Raw genomic sequence first — 16,075 nt, 5'->3', positions numbered from 1 at the left:
CTAGAGAAGAGACTGAACTTAAAAACATTAAAAAGTTGTGTCCCTTCATTTTTGTTGGATACTTTGTGGCAAAATAACTGCAAGTATTAACTTTCTGGGCCATTGATGGAACGGATTTCCACTTGCTGCCACCCACCACCTTTACCCCCCAGAAACCCACCAGGTCTGCGACCATGTGGCTGCCAGGACCCTGGCTCAGTTGCCTTTGGGATCTGTTCATTTTTATTTGGAGCTTCATTAGATTTCTAGATTCTTTGTATTGTCATAGAATATCTGCTTGAAACATGGAAATGTCACATTAAGTGGTAGAAATGTGCAATAAAACCATTTAAAAGTAATATTCTCTTTATAAAGTATCGAGCTCCCGATTGTATAGTTACTAATGATTTAGAGTCAGTAGCATCCCCGAAAACCTGGACCACATTAAAATCAGCCAGAGTCGCATCTATCTAGGTAGTTGAAATGATTTTCTATGGTAGCTGTAACAGTTTACCAAAAACAATGGCAACAACACAGATCTGCTGTCTCCCCAGTTCTGGAGGTCAGAAGTCTGACCCGGGTCTCACTGGCTAAAGTCAGGGTGCTGTTCCTTCTGGTCACTCTAGGAGAGAATCCACTTGTTGCTTGTTCCACCTTCTAGAGGTCGCCTGCCTTCCTTGGTTTGTGGCCCCTCCTCCATCTCCAAAGTCTGCTGGATAGCATTTCCCTGACCCTGCTTCTGTTGTCATGTCTACCTGAGCCTCTGCTCTGGCCTCCTCATCCACTTGGGAGGATCCTTGTGATGACATTGGGCTCACCTGGATAATCCAGGCTGGTCGCCCCACCTCACAGTCCTCCACCGAAGCACATTTGAAAAAAGGTCATATAATTCACAGGTTTGAGGGATCAGGACGTGGACATCTTTGGGGGCTGTTGGTCCCCCTGCCATCATAGTCCATTAATGCCATGTGACACAGAGGCAGATAAGGTTCCAGACCATTTCTAAGCTCTGCCCTGTGTCTTATCCAATAAGCTCTGTAGACAGGCCTGTGGCAGAGAGCACAGGAGGGCAAGAACCCCTGGGGGGTTTCAGAGCAGCGTGAGAGGAAGTGCCCCTCAGTCTGTCCCAGGCCCTCAGCTATAGATACTTGGCATCTCCGAGGCTTGGGAGCTGTCAGAGAGGCAGCAGAGGTGGTGAGCTTCCTGGCGGCTCTTGGCCTCTTACAGAGAGCTGGCACTGGGGTCCTGAGTCTTGGCCTCTCAGAACACGCTCTCAGTCCCCTTCCCATGCAGGGACCGTGACTGCTGTGGTCACGTCTCAGCGTCAGAGCTGGCAAGTTGCTGGTCTCCTGGGACCCAGAGAGAAAGGGCAGGGTTTTTTTTAAAAGATTTTATTTATTCATGAGAGACATAGAGAAAGAGGGAGAAGCAGACTCCCTGGGGGAGCCTGATGCAGGACTTGATCCCAGGACCTCAGGATCACAACCTGAGCCAAGGCAGATGCCCAACCACTGAGCCACCCAGGCCTCCCCTTAAATGGCAGGTTTTTTTAATGCTTCGCTACCCTGTGTTCTTCACAAGCTGAGAACAGAAAATCTCCCTTGCTAATGCAATAGCCTGTTTTAGTCACATAGACAGTCTTAGAAGCAGCTTCTTGGCCTGTGTATACATGCCCCCTCCAGAAGAAAAACGTGATTTGTTTTAGACGTTGCTTCTTATTCCGTACCAATGGGATTTCTCCACCCAACGACTCTGAGAGTATTAAGTGGGCACACTCTGCCCTTGGACTTAAGGTGGCATTTCCTGGAGGGCTGTTAAGCAGAAGAGTACCCAGACCCTACCAGAAATTTCTATCCTGGGCTTACATCCACGTGACATAATTAATGTGGGCAAGTGACCTCCAGCTGACCACGTTGGCAGGCTCAGCAGTTCCTCACAATCTCCCTGAGAGACAGCTGCCCCTGTGCCTGTTTGCAGATGAGGAAGCCAAGGCACTGACTGTGTAGTTCCTGGCTGGCTGCCTGCCCAGTGTACCCCAGAGCCTGGATTCCAGGGTCCTCCCCAGGGCCATCTCGGGGCTGCTCCAGGCCTCAGAGAGCCTACCTTTCTTTCATGGAGATGCTCAGTAGGGAATGGCTGGCTATTCCCACTTCGGCAGCTCAGAGAACTGGGTGCCCTCTCCTGGCCTCCCTTCCCCAGGGCTGGGAGGTAGCCTAACACCGTGAGCCTATCCTGGGTGGGCTCATGGCTCCAAGCACCAATGGTAGCAACTGTTTTCCCCCTTTAGCTGATCACACCCAGTCTTTTAAACAAACAAGCCATTCTTTGGGTGGATTTGGACATGTAACCTAGTGGAAATGTCCCCAGGCAGTGTTTCAGTGACCGCTCAGCCAACACTGTCCCCCACAGAGAGCCTTGGAGCACGTGGCTACTGTGCCCAGCGGGTCCTGATCCCCTGTCTGCAGCTCCTTGGGCAAACAGAAGTGAACAAGAACACAAGCCGGCGACCACTGATTGGCATCCTTCCGTGTGTCAGGTGGTCTCCCAGCATTTCAGGCTGGGTTCGGGGTTGGCCTGGCAACCCTTTCTGTGGTCCTGCCCCTGTACCTGGGATGGAATGAGCCGGAACTCATGGGAAAGATCTCCATGAGATCTCTGAGCATCCTGCTTCTGGCTTTGTGTCCAAGCCCCATGTTCCCCAGTGAACCACGTTGACATGGTGGCTCTTCAGCCTCACCCAGCCTGTATGGTAAAGGGGCCTGCAGGCACCTGGTTCAGGCTCTGATCCAGTGAGAAATCACTGCAGGAGCCTCGAGGAAGGGCAGGAAGAGAAGCCAGCCCAGGCTGAGCCTCAGAGCAGGTTCTGTCCACCAGTACCCTGCACATGATGGCCTCTGTCCTCACCACCTTCCAGGCTGTGAGCACCTGCCCCCACTGACCTCTGGCCTTATGAGATAGGAGTGGCAGTCACTGGAGATGAGCAGGTTGAGCCTGGATGCCGTGTGTTCTCTTAAAAGGCACGTAGACCCTGGCTGAATGTGGTCGGTTGTACTCTAGGCTGGTCCACGGACATGTCTGTGGTGCCTCGTTCATGCCAGGTTCACTCAGACACAGGCTGTGACCATGCTTCCAAATGAGTGCACCTAAGGGGTCATTCAAAACATAGCCTTCAACTTGGGGACACGGAGCACTTCAGGGATGTCCTAACCCCCCGAAACCATACGCAGAATTGATCTGTTACATTTCTCAGCAGAGTACCCGTGGCGATCACAGGTTCTCAGAGGGTAGAGGGGACACGATTATAGAAAGAACGTAGGGAGGGCAGCTCGGATGGCTCAGTGGTTTAGCGCTGCCTTCAGCCCAGGGTGTGATCCTGGAGCCCCAGGATCAAGTCCCATATTGGGCTCTCTGCATGGAACCTCTGCCTGTGTCTCTGCCTCTCTCCTTTTGTGTCTCTCCTGAATAAATAAGTAAAATCTAAAAAAAAAAAAAAAAAGAAGAAGAAGAAGAAGAAAGAAAGAAGAAAGAAAGAAAGAAAGAAAGAAAGAAAGAAAGAAAGAAAGAAAGAAAGAAAGAGAAAGAAGAAAAACACAGAGAGGTGCATTTGTACCTTTCCCATTCTGCTCTGGGTGCAAGGAGCCACTGCATCCCGGCTGCTGACCCTTCTGTGATTTGGGCAGAGCCTAGTGAGCTTATGAGTGGTGTGTCCCTGTTGGTCACGGAGGCAGCTCCCTCCAGAAGAGTGGCAGGACTTGCCCACTGACCCTTGACCCTTGAGCTGAGCCCCAGGTGTGTGCTGGGTGCTTTGTTCATGACCCTACCCTTATAGCTCACATAATGGCACTTGTCACTGACCTTCTTCCTTCCCTCCCGGAAATGGCTGTTCAGGACATGAAGCACTCCCTGTAAGTATGACACTGGATGTGGCATGGAACATTCTGGTACTTGATAACCTGAAATAACTGCTTCTAGCCTGCCCACACACTCACCCCTAACTCACCAAACTGTCTTGACTTGTCCGTCTTTCCGGGTCTTTAAATGTGTCTTGTAGCACTTGTCTCCTTGGAGCTAGGACCTCGGGGTTCCCAGAGTTGTTGAAAGGTCCCCACAGCCAGCAGTGGTTCCAGGGAGTGGGGGCTGGGTGAGCTGTTCTCATAACATAACACCTTGCTAGGGGTGCAACCAGATATCAGCCCTTCCTCTATAAATCCCTGAGGATTAGTGCTGCCTTGTGGTCCAGAACCATACCATTGGTGATGATAATGATTGCGCTGAGTGCCTTCTGCCTTGGGGCACAAGGTTAGCACTTCGTTCATCTCGTGTCTTCCTTGTAGTTAGCCTGTGAGGCAAGGCATGTCTGTTTATAGGGAAAAACGGGGCTCCGTGAGGTGAAGGGAGCAAGGCTGGATGGTAGGCAAGAGCCCACGTACAGGAAGGTGGGGGCAGAAGAGCCACTCTAGGTTGAGAAGTAGCTGCCAGGGTGGATAGTCATGGCCCAGAGGCCATCCCACTGGGGATACAGGGAGGTTGGGGTTGAGGTTGAGAGGGAGTGGGTCACCTGGAATGGTGTTACAGGAATGTAGGACTTTGGACTTCATCACAATCAACAAAGGAAACCACATTGGTCCAGGCGGGAGGTGAGCACCTGGGGACCCTAACCTACGACAGGGCCATGGGTATGTTGTGGGAAGGTAGTGTCCATGGCTCTGAGGAGAGCTCTGGTCCCATGAGCCAGCCTGATGAGAGGAGAGCCTGGACGTAAGTGGAGGAGGATGTGGGCTGAAGTGCACACAGCGGCTCTGGGGGATGTAGGAACATGGTCAGGTGAGCGCTGGCCTTCCCAGGCACCTGAGGCTGCCATCACACTGGCATCAGGAACGGTAGCCAGGATGCTGGGAAGGTCCTAGGAGGATAGAAGGAGGTTCTTGAGTGGCGCTTAGACAAACATGGGGCAGCTGTGTGGCACAAGTAAGGCCATGGTGTGGACAGTGTGGGTTGGCTTGGCCTCAGTGTTACTTTTGAGGAACAGAACCAGCTCACCCTGCAGCCACCCAAAAGTAGGTTGGGGGCCGGGTTGCCAGGTGACGGCCACCACTCTGAATGTTCACAGAAATCTTGAGAGTAAACGCCTGCTCCCGAGGAAGGTAAACATTCAAGGCTACTAACGAGGCACTGTGAGAGCTCATCGTTTTGATGTCCTTGTAGTTGTAGACGCTGCCTAACCAGGTGTCCTCTAACGCCCTCAGTGACCCTGCCATCCGTGCCCTCCCCTGCACCCGGCTCCTCCATCTGCGCCCTCGGCTAACCCCCTGTGTGTGCTCTGCAGGCTGTGTCATTACCATCTCTGGGCGCATGACTTTCACAAGCAATAAATCCATGGAGATCGAGGTCTTGGTGGATGCCGACCCCGTGGTGGACAACTCACAGAAGCGCTACCGGGCTGCCAGTGCTTTCTTCACCTATGTGTCCCTGAGCCAGGAGGGCAAGTCACTGCCTGTGCCCCAACTCGTGGTGAGTGACCACCTGCCCTGCTGGGGGTGCCCAGTCAGCACGCATAGAGCTTCCAGGGAAGACTGAGTCCTATGAGCACATTCTGGGGAGGAGGGCCCTGGCCTGGTGGCTCCCTGGCCCAGTGACCTTGGCTGCACTGCCCCTGTAGACTGTAAGGTCAGACCAGGCAGACAGGACAAGAAACCTCTTCACCAGCTCCTTGCTCTGGGGGTTCCCCCTGGAGGGTTAGTACAGAGCCCAGGGGTTCCCAATACTGTGTATGAAAGGGGCTAAGGACCTTCCCAAGGGACAGTTTCTCAAGGAGTCTTGGCCTGAGTGTCCTGCTTGATGGGGACCAGGCCAGACCCCTACATCACAGGGCTGGACCTGGGAATCTCATGGCCCTTCCCTGCCCCGGCCACCTGCCCAGGCTCTGACCTGGGCATGCAGAGAGAGGTGGCAGGTGTCTGTCCACACAGCCCCCCATGTGGGCTGCTGCCATTGCAATCCTGAAGGGTCTCGCAGCTGGAATCCCAACAAATTGACAAGTGCTGGCCATGGGGCACTTGAGAGTCAGGGAGCCGAGGTTCAAGGTGGGGAATGGGGAAGGTGGTGGGTGGGTGGTGAGGATGCTCGGGTGGGAGGTGCTTGGGAACTGTGTATTGAGGGAATGAATGGACAAATGCATGCACGCTGCTTCCCGATCTCTCGAGGCCAATGATGGCTTTACCATAAGCCTCACACATCGTTTACCAGCTCAGTCACAGTAGGGGTCGCGCCTGGAGCACCTGCCAACGAACCCGCTGCCCACTCCTCAAAGCCAACACCGCCCCAGCCCTGGGGAGTGGGGCCCCGCTGCTGGCTTCGCTGTCAGCCTGCAAGGACCCCTCAGACCAGCAAGACTCAGGCACTTGTGGAGGGTCCTCCATCCAGTCCTGGGTGTGGGTCCAGCCCCTTATTTCTCCTCGAGCCACACTGCACATCTGTTGCTAGAGGCCACTCCTCTGGGGCCATGGTCGGAGCTTCCTGCCTCTGTGGGGTGAGGGTGAGGGGGCAGAGTGGCCTGGGCAGGGTAGGTTCTCTTGAGCACCTGGCACTTTTGTGGCCCCAGCCAATGAAAACCTTCGTAACAGACACACTGTAACTAAGACCTCACTTCTCACGCAGGCTGGGAACAAGGCTCTCCCATTCTGCTTTCTCCACATGCTGAGGACAGCCCTGTGGCTGGTGGCCTGCCTGAGGTCCCCCGAGACCCTGTGTGTGTAGGGGGTGTTAGCACACAGGCCACCATGGTAGTGAGACCCGTGGTGTGGCTGTGGGGCCTCCCCTGCAGCCTGTCTCCACCTGCCCTTTGCCAGCTCTGCCTCTCTCCCATAGGGTCTCCACATGCACCTCAAACATGATTTATCTTGAACTGAACTCGTTATCTTTCCCCAAAAAAACCCCACTGGTCCTTACGGGTTCCCTCTACTCAGTGAGTCTGAGAATGTGCCTGGTTCCTCTGTCCTGTCTCTTGCTTACCCCACCATACCCACTGTCTCTAGGCTGCATCCATGGCTGGATCCCTGCTCAGCCCTGAGTTGTCCTGCCTCCTCCATTCCTGCTGCCCTTGCTCTGACTCCACACTGGAGCCAAGGGAGTTTGTTAAAATCAGATTTTCTCCCTCTCCTGCCTGATCTGCTCAGCAGCCTCTGTGCCATCAACACAGTACAGCACAGCAAAGTTGGCTTTTCTGGCCTCGGCCTCCAGACTCATTCCTGCCTCGGGGACTTTGCACATGCTGTTCTCTGCCTGGACACCTTCCCTCAGACCATCATGGAGTCAGCTCTTTCCACTGTTTTTCAGAGAGTTTGTCCTTAGATGGTCTTCCCTGCACACTCAAGATAAAGCCTGACCCCACCACTGCCCAGTGACTCTCTCCTATCCCCATACCATCTCTGGGCACCCAGCATCATCTCAAACCCTCTGGTGCATATGCATTTGTTTTGGATCCAGCCCTGGCCTGGTATGTGACTCCAAGATGCCCAGAACAGAGGGGCTCAGGAAAATGCCTGTGGGGGCCTCATGGGCTTGCTCACCTCTCCAGCCATCTTTCTCCACCCCGCTGCTCAGTGCCCTGCTGGACAGTTGGCAGCTGCAGGTCCCTAAACACCCCAGGGCCTCCCTCCCCTCACTGTTGCAGGCACGCTCATACTGTCAGGCACACACGTGAGTGTGGGTATCCTGCCACCTGCTTCTGGTCAGGGCTCCAGGAGTTCTAATGGTGTGGTCCCTGGCTCGTATTTGGTGCACCTGTTTCTGCATCTGTACTGGGGGGACAGCCCTAGTGAGCACCACAAAGGATGGAGGAGGATTCTGGGAGCTTCACACTTGTCTGCTGCTGTTCACTGTGCTCTGCTGGAACTGCTGCCCTCCTGGGGGGAGCAGGTAGGGACACTGGACTGTGTTAGATGCTCCTGAGGGTCACAAGGGAAGAAGCAGGAGGTAGGGGATCGGCATCCCCTGAGACAGTTGTCGCTACCTGAGTAGGTCCCTTCCAAGGAGGGCCTTGTTGGACAGGGCTGCATTGCAGCAGGGCGTGGTGTTAGGGGCAGGGGAGCTGTTTCCCAGAGACTATCCAGGTAAAAGGAACCAGGGATTTGAGCCCTGGGGGCCAGAGGTGGCCACCCATAAGAGGGGGAAGGGGACAGGAAGACACCTGAGGCTACCCAGCTGATCCTTGCCAGGCCCAGCCCCGGGACCCAGCCTTCTGACTACTTGGGCTCTTTCCTCTCCTGTCATCTGAGTGGGTACAGAAGCCTACAGGGCTCCCCAAATGAGTATGAGAATAAGAACAGTCAAGGAGTCAAACCATCTTCATTTTGCAGAGGCCCATTCTGAGTAAACATGAATTGACAGGGTTTTCTGGCAAGGTCCAAAGTGCTAACCATTGCTGACTTGTAAGGCTCACCCGCCCAAGAGCTCAGCAGCTGCTGTGGGCTTGTTTGAAGGGGCCATGGCTGCCCCTGCAGCCCCCACCTTACATGCACCCCAGAACTCAGCCCACTGGGTAGACCAGTGCTGCGGCTGAGAGGGGTCCAGTCTCCTGTGGAGAGTACCTGTGGTCAGGGAGCCCTTTGTGGGGGTACTATGACCTTCACAGACACAGGAAGCAGTCCTGGGTCTGGGCCAGTCTATAGATCCAGCAAGCTGTCTGTGTCCTTTCTAGAGACCCATGACATGGGACAGGGGGATGTCAGTCCTAGGTGAGGGCCAGTCCAGAGAAAGAGGTACTGGTGCCTAGCAGGGCTGCAGAAGGATGGTGGGAAAAGACACCTGCTTGAATGACGGGGACAGTGACCAAATCCCTGGGTTTAAGGGGCCAGGGGTTAGCGATGTCCTCATGCTGATCCTGGATGTTACTGCTTGCTAATTAAAGATGGTGTTTGATTCTTCATGAAGGTGTCCTGGGGCCCAGCCTCTGGTAGGGAGGGCTGGTGACACCCCAGAGAGGGGTTTTCAGCTCCAGCCTGTCCCTGGCACTCGAGGACCACCATCTGAGCAGCGTCTGTCTCCCAAAGCCCATGTGCTCCCCACAGCCAATGTGTGTGCCCATGGGGGCCACTCAGCCCTCCTCCCCTCCTCGCCACCCCCACCCCCTGCTGTCAGCAATTCTTCTACCTCCCGTCTATTTTTAGCTTCCATCCCCAGGGCCCAGCTGACACGGAAGACAGCGTTGCTGTTTGGGGTTTTTCTTGATGAATATTTTATGCTAGGGAGGCTGCACCGAGTCCAGCAGCTGCCGGCACTTCCCAGGCTAATCATTAAAGAGGCAAATGCAGAGCATGGAGCCAGGCTGCTGGTCTGGACACCCAAGTCCAGGGCCCCTTGCTGCCCTGCCTCCCTCTGAAGGCCTCTCTGTGGCTATGACCTCTGACCTTGGGGGTAGAGGACACGCCCCAGATTTCACTGAGCGGGGCTGGAGAGGGGCCTGTGCAGAGAGATGGAGGAAGCCACTTGGGGACCTGGCATCGAGTTGGTCCCAACACCACCTATGGGTGATTTTTTTCCAGACCTTTTTAGTTTCCAGAAACGTGAGGACCACCAGGAAAGGCTGAGGCACAGTGGACCAGGGCCTAGACCCAGCAGCCTCAGCCTCAGCCACTGAATGACAAGAAAGTATTTTCTAGGTTAAAACGGGAGGTGGTGAGGAAATCGGGTGGCCATCCCTCTGTCCTTTTAGAGCAAGGCTTACCCCAGCCGGTGAGCTCTACCCAGAGTACAGTGAGAACGCGTGCTCGGAGGGCACCCACCCCACCGGCCCCTTCCTGCCTGGGAAGACATGTCAGCATCCTGGATGCTCACTGTACTAGAATGACTTCCAGTTACTCCCTGACTTCAGAAATTCAGATGCACTGTAGTGCAGCAGCTCAACCCTGTTCCTGGAAGGGTATGAGCAGCCACGGTACCAAGGGAAGCTGTACTCGCTGCTTCCTTGCACGGGGGTGTGTCAGGGACTGGACTGCTCACCAAGCTTCTCCGCCCAGTGTTCTGTTCTCTCCCTTGGTTCTGGAGGCTTCACAGAGATTCTGTCTTGTGATGAGATAATGCCAGCATCCTGAAGCTGCTCCTTTCACCCAAAAGCTTAGTGCTGGAGAATGTCGGTGGCCTAGGAGAATCTCAGCTGTGGGTGCCCCACCTGCACGGCCTTCACATGCTCTGCTGAGCCCAGGCTCTTCCTCCGACCATGCCCTCGGAAACTCCACTGTGTCCCTGGCTGCTCCCTAATGGCCTCTTTGCCCAAGTGGCATGTGTTTTGGAGACCACTCAGTTAACATTCACCAGCCTGGTGTCCAAATGGGAGGGCTCATGACACCAGTGATAAACCTTTTCTTGTTAAAATGCTGGTGGTTTCTACTCATGAAATACCAGTCTTGTTGCTTCGTTGGCGTTGTTTTCAAGTCCAGGGAACCCCTTGCTGTTTTAATTTCCTTAGAGCTGGAAACCCAGAGGCGGGCTCTCAGAGGGCAACATTAGGCCTGATTCTGTGTGGTTGCCAGAAGGCAGCTGCAGGAGGGGAGGCCCGTGGGGGAGACCTACATTGGAAAGGCGGGATCCCAGTATGTCAGGGAGCCCCAGGTTCCGCTGCAGCTATGTTGGACAGTAAATGAGGGGAGAGACCTATGAAGGTTGCTGACCCCCACGGAGGGGTGTGCAGCAGGACAGCCTCGTGCCTGGTGTGCCCCAGGGTGGAATGTGGTGCCACCCACCCCCAGCTTATATGAAAACCTGCTGCCTGGTGGCACCATGCTTTCTCTGCAAGGTGGAGTCCCGTGGCAAAGGCCCTGTGAATCCAGGGACACAGTACTCAAAGTGTACTCAGAGGTACGGGTAAGAAACAGGCCCTGGACCCCTCTCTCTGTCCCAGCTTGGTGGTAGGAAGGATGCAGAAGGGCCTCCCTGCGTGCTTGCACACTCAGACTCAGGGTGAAGCATGTCAGCACTGCCAGCAGGGGAGGAGCTCCTGCTTCTGGGGGCTTCATCCCCACCTTGGCACGCTGTACACTCCTGCTCATGCCTTTGTCACCCATGTAGGCTCCTTTGAGCCCGTCAGTGGGCTGAGCTTTAGACTGGAGTGGGGACAGATGATGCTTAACTGTGTGTCCTATGAGCAAAACCACTGGTTTTGGATCTTTAACAAAAAGACTACACCAATTTGGAATTAAGGCTCTTTTGTTTTGCTCTTCGGTTTGGTTTGCTCATCACTCATTCAGCAGATGTGTCCTAGGCCCTCACTGTGTCCCAGGCACAGTGCTGGCTTCAGACAGACGGCAGGAAAGACAGACTCAGCACACAGCACATGCACACACATGGGGCCGAGGACTCAAGTGAGGCCAGGCCCAGCCTCTGCAAATGGCAGTTACGGTCTTTATCACTGTCCAGAGAGGACAGCCGTATCAGCCCAGGTGTGAGGAGCAAGTGCTGTGACACCCCCCACAATACCTGGGGGAAGCTGGCCAATAGGACTGAGTCCTCTTCACCTTCTCTACCAGAGACTGCCCCCCTCCCCTGCCTTTCCCGTGGCCCCATGCGGCCAGCCTCTCCTAGGGGAGTCCTTGGCTGCACAGCAGAGCAGACATGCTGGAGGCTGAGCCTAGCAGCGGGGTGAGGAGCCCCAATGAGAGTGCTCAAGGTTCTACAGCCATCTCACTGTTAGAGCTGCCAGTGGAGGCCGCCACGATGAGCCCCCTGTGGGTGCCTCAGGCCAAGTGGTGAGAGCTCTGTCACCTGCCTGCCCTCAGGGGTGGCTTCCCAGGTGCATGGACCCGCCTGCTGAGGTTGTGTCCATGGTGTCCATGGGGGGAGCCCCACTCTGGGGACAGGACTGCTTGCTAGGCTAGGGGTCCCGGATGCCAAGTTCGTCCTGTGCTGAGTGGCCCCAGTCATCAGAAGACATCCTAATTGCCTGCACAATTGTCCCAAGATCCCTCCTGTCTCCCATTACAAAGACGGGAGAGGGTGCGTGCATGGTTTCCTAATTAAGAATGTCTGTGTCCCTCCGGCTCGCAGGAAGTTGTTCTATCACCACGGGAAACCCTCTTCACACCAGACATTCGTTAATTACAAAAAGGACAAGCTATTGATTTTACCAAGGGTGGAACTTAGTCACTCGCCCTCTGTGCCAAGTTCCAAATGTGTGTTCTCGCAGCACAGAAAATGCAAACTGGAAAACATTTGGTCTGCACCGTTAGGCTCTGCGAGCCACAGGCTTCCCTCCCGTGGAAGGGAGCCTGGAAGACAGCATCTGGCAGGAAAGCAGGAGGAGGGAGGGAGAGGACGCAGATCTGAGGCCCCTGCAGCTGGCAGGCGGGAGCCACAGGGCTCCCTGAGCAGAGGGGCAGGGGCATCTTCGAGCCCTGGTCTCTGTGGCCAGCTGTGAAGATGACCCCCAGGGCCACCCACCCCTCTCCCCCACGGGCAGTGCTGTGGGTTGGCTGATAGTAAGGACTCCTGTCTGCGACATGGCTACCTCATGGGTATGCACATGCATACATGGCGTGACTCCTGCACATGGGCAGCCTTCTGCTGGCACTGCAAGAAATGCCTGGCCATGCCACACTCTAGAGTCCCCAATTTATAGGTGGGTGAAGCTTGCCGGGGAGGGCGGGGGCCAATCCCCTGTGGCCCACCCGTCCACCGTCCCTTCCACCACGTGGGCACCTCCTCATGCCCTGGGATGTGGTGCTCCAAGGTCCGAGCCCCCCCCCCCTTGCCCAGGGTGCCAGTGTGGTGCTCAGGCCATCGAGAGCTATCACCCTATGGTCCCGAGCCCTCTTCCTGCCCACAACTCCAGGCACTTGAAGGCAAATGTGATTTCCCACGGAAGAGCTTTTTCCTTCTCCCCGCCACCCCCCAGCCCTCCATTAAAAACAGCAACAGCCAACAACTTATGTATTTATTTACTTTGCCGGATGGAGGGAGATGGGATGCAAGGAGGCAGCAGCTGGGCCGTGGGCGGGGGCCGCGTGCAGGCAGCCATCTGTCTGTTCTGTCGGCTTCACACCCGGTGGGGAAGTGGTGGCCTCTCTTCGTCACTTGGCTGGGAAGGCTGTTTGTCAGAACCCACGGCCTAGGGAGGCCGAACGTCCTCCAGCCAGCAGGGCAGGGACTGTGCCAGCACAGAGAACAGAGACGCTGCCCTGCCCACCCCTGTTTGCAGGGTGGCAGCGAGGAGCCGCCCTGCCTTTGACTGTCATCCAGGGCAGCCAGGTGAGGGGAGGGGTGCAGCCCTCCTAGGGTGGGTGCTCCATGCCTTGATATCAACCCAGTACTGCTCCCAGGCTTGGTGGGGGGGTGCTCCAGAGCCCAGAACACACAGCTCACGAGGCTCATGCCAAGACCAAAAGAGAGATGAGTCTTCGGCGGGCTCCTTCGTCCAAGGCCTTGCGAATGTCTCGGGCTCGCTGCAGCTGGCCAGCTGCCTCCACATCCATCACGAGACGGTGTTAGTTCTGTCTGAGGGCAGATCCCAGCTGCTGAGTTCGCTGTGGAATATTGAACGTTGGTGCTGGGCGCTGGCCTCTCCCTCCACTGAGTGGATGCTAGAATTTACTGTGTTTTGTGCCAGCAGCATAGATGGGAATCACCTGCACTTCAGGCTCTGCCCCCAGTCACTCGTTGACTGAATTAGTGAGAGAAGCATCCAGAGCCTTTGGTGCACACATTTTGGAAGGCTTGATGGCCTGTTGGCCCCTGAGGGGTGAGTAGCTCCAAGGCTTGAGTGAGCGGCTGGGACAGAAACACACCTCTGATCGTGATCTCCTGGCAGGCTGGCACCAGAATGAGAGGGTGCCTTCAGTCCAGTGGCTGGTGCCCATGGGCTTGTTCCCTCCCAGATGGAGAAGCACCCAGGGCTGCACCGCTGCATGTCCAAGTGGGCTCTAGGCTTGTTCTGGGAGGGCAGGCCCTTCCCGTTCACCAGGGCAACTTTGGAGGGTCACCATGTCCCCCATTGCCGCTGATGAGCCCACCGATAAGAGCCCATTGGCATGGAATGACCTGGACATCAGCAGCCGTGCCCAGGTTCAAATCAAGGCCCTACCACTAACCAGCTGTCACTTGGGCAAGCCACTCACCCTCTCTCTGCTGCACATCATCATCAGTAGAAGGGAAGCAGTAATGACTGGTGCTGCTTGTGGGTTGTTGTGCAGACTCTGATGTGCTGGTGCGGTCCTGGCATGTGTCAGGACTCAGTGCAGGCTGCTCCCCAGAAGCTGTTGCTCAGGGTCCCTGCACCTAGCACAGAGCAGCACACAGGGGGTGCTCGGGACACATGTGGGGAATGAACGAATCAAGCTTGGCCACTGTAGAGAGAGGGCCAAGTTAAATTGACCGTTTCCTTTGCCCTGCAGCCCCTTGTGTGCCACGATTGGGGTGGGAGGCATGGCCATGCTGAAGCTTCTCTGACTCTGTGAACTGTTGAGGAGGGCTGTTCACAGCTGGTGGTGCTGAGCTATGATCACATACCGTAGTTCCTCCATTTACCGCATATAATCCAGCGGCTGTTAGTATATTCACAGGGCTGTGCAACGATTGCCATGGTCAATTTTAGAACATTTTCATCCCTCCCCCAGGCCCTGGCACTACTAGCCTGTGTTCTGTGGTTGTGCTTACTCCAAATGTTTGGTATAAATGGACTCATACAAGAGATGGATGGAGAGTTGGGGGGCTTCTTTCTCTCGATTGTGGGGACAGCTGAAAGGACTTTGGTACCCACTCCCAGCAACCCTATAGGATGGATACCGGTCCATTTTACAGAAAAGGAATATATGTGAGTCTCTGAGCCTTATGATGGGTAAGCAGCAAAGCCAGAGATAAGCCAGCCCTGCTGCCACCCCCTTCTCCTTCCCTCCCCCCGCCCCCCACTCCAGCTCCAGAGGGGAGGCTGGGCTGGTTTGGGAGCAGAAAGAAGAGGCCATTCCTTGGGCAGCCGGGGTGGCTCAGCGGTTTAGTGCTGCCTTCAGCCCAGGGTGTGATCCTGGAGCCCCGGGATCGAGTCCCATGTTGGGCTCCCTGCATGGAGCCTGCTTCTCCCTCTGCCTATATCTCTGCCTCTCTCTTGCTCTGTGTCTTTCATGAATAAATAAATCTTAAAAAAAAAAAAAAAAAAAAAAAAGGCCATTCCAGGAAGGACCTTGCAGTGTGATGGGGGTCCCAAGGCAGGCCAGCCCAATCCAGAAGGCAGGTGGTGCTAGCCAGTGTCTATCTAGGCATCTCCCAGAGCTGTCAGAAAAGGGTTTTTTTGCTTTTTTTTTTTTTTTTTTAAGATTTTTATTCTCTCATGAGAGACACAGAGAGAGAGGCAGACACATAGGCAGAGGGAGAAGCAGGCTCCTCCTGGGGAGCCCAATATGGGATTTGGTCCCGGGACCCTGGGATCAGGACCTGAGCCAAAGGCAGATGCTCAACCGCTGAGCCACCCAGGTGCCCCTTTTTTCTTTTTTTTTTTAAGATTTATTTTATTTACTGAGAGCATGAGAACATGAGCAGGGGGAAGGTGCAGAGGAAGGAGAAGCAGGCTCCACACTGAGCAGGGAGCTTGACACTGGGCTTGATCCCAGGAACCTGGGATCATAACCTGAGCAGATGGTTAACTGACCGAGCCACCCAGACACCCCTTGAATGACCCACTTCTGCCCACACTCTAGGGTGCCCCTGGGGACGGCTCCATTTGCTGCTCTTCCCTGGACCCTTCCCTGCTCTTCTGAGCCCTGAGAGCCTTTGGCTGGTGACACAAGCACTTGGGGACCACGCTCCTTGTGCAAATCCCATGTCTGCCAGTTTGTAGAAATGGTGGTAGAAAGCATGGACTGGAGACATGGAAAGGCACCCCTCCCATCAGGCTGGACCTGGCTCCCGTGGACTCTGCAAACGGCCTGGGTGGCCATGAGTCTCCATCCTGCTGCCTTGCCCATGCCAAGCTCTTGCTCTTGTTTTTGAGAAGTTCTTTTCTTTCCTAGCCTCTTGCCTTTTCCTTGCTCCAGGGATGGAAACTCGACCAGCTGGAGGGAGGGCCCACTCCAGAACCCCCAACAGAGAGGGGCTGGGCCTTTGGAGCTGGGAGGAC

General features: G+C 55.2%; 1 protein-coding gene across 3 annotated transcripts in view; it reads left to right on the top strand.

Moving 5' to 3' along the window:
- Positions 1-16,075, top strand: part of ACOT7 (acyl-CoA thioesterase 7) — a 101,481-nt gene that overhangs the window by 82,723 nt on the left and 2,683 nt on the right. For all 3 annotated transcript variants that reach the window (XM_041772805.1, XM_041772804.1, XM_041772806.1), the window contains exon 8: positions 5,306-5,490. In XM_041772805.1, the coding sequence (XP_041628739.1) occupies positions 5,306-5,490 (185 nt within the window). The remainder of the gene's footprint in view (positions 1-5,305; positions 5,491-16,075) is intronic.

This window comes from Vulpes lagopus, chromosome 10, assembly GCF_018345385.1.
Source record: "Vulpes lagopus strain Blue_001 chromosome 10, ASM1834538v1, whole genome shotgun sequence".
NCBI lineage: Eukaryota > Metazoa > Chordata > Mammalia > Carnivora > Canidae > Vulpes > Vulpes lagopus.
This window is presented reverse-complemented; position numbering and strand designations above follow the sequence as displayed.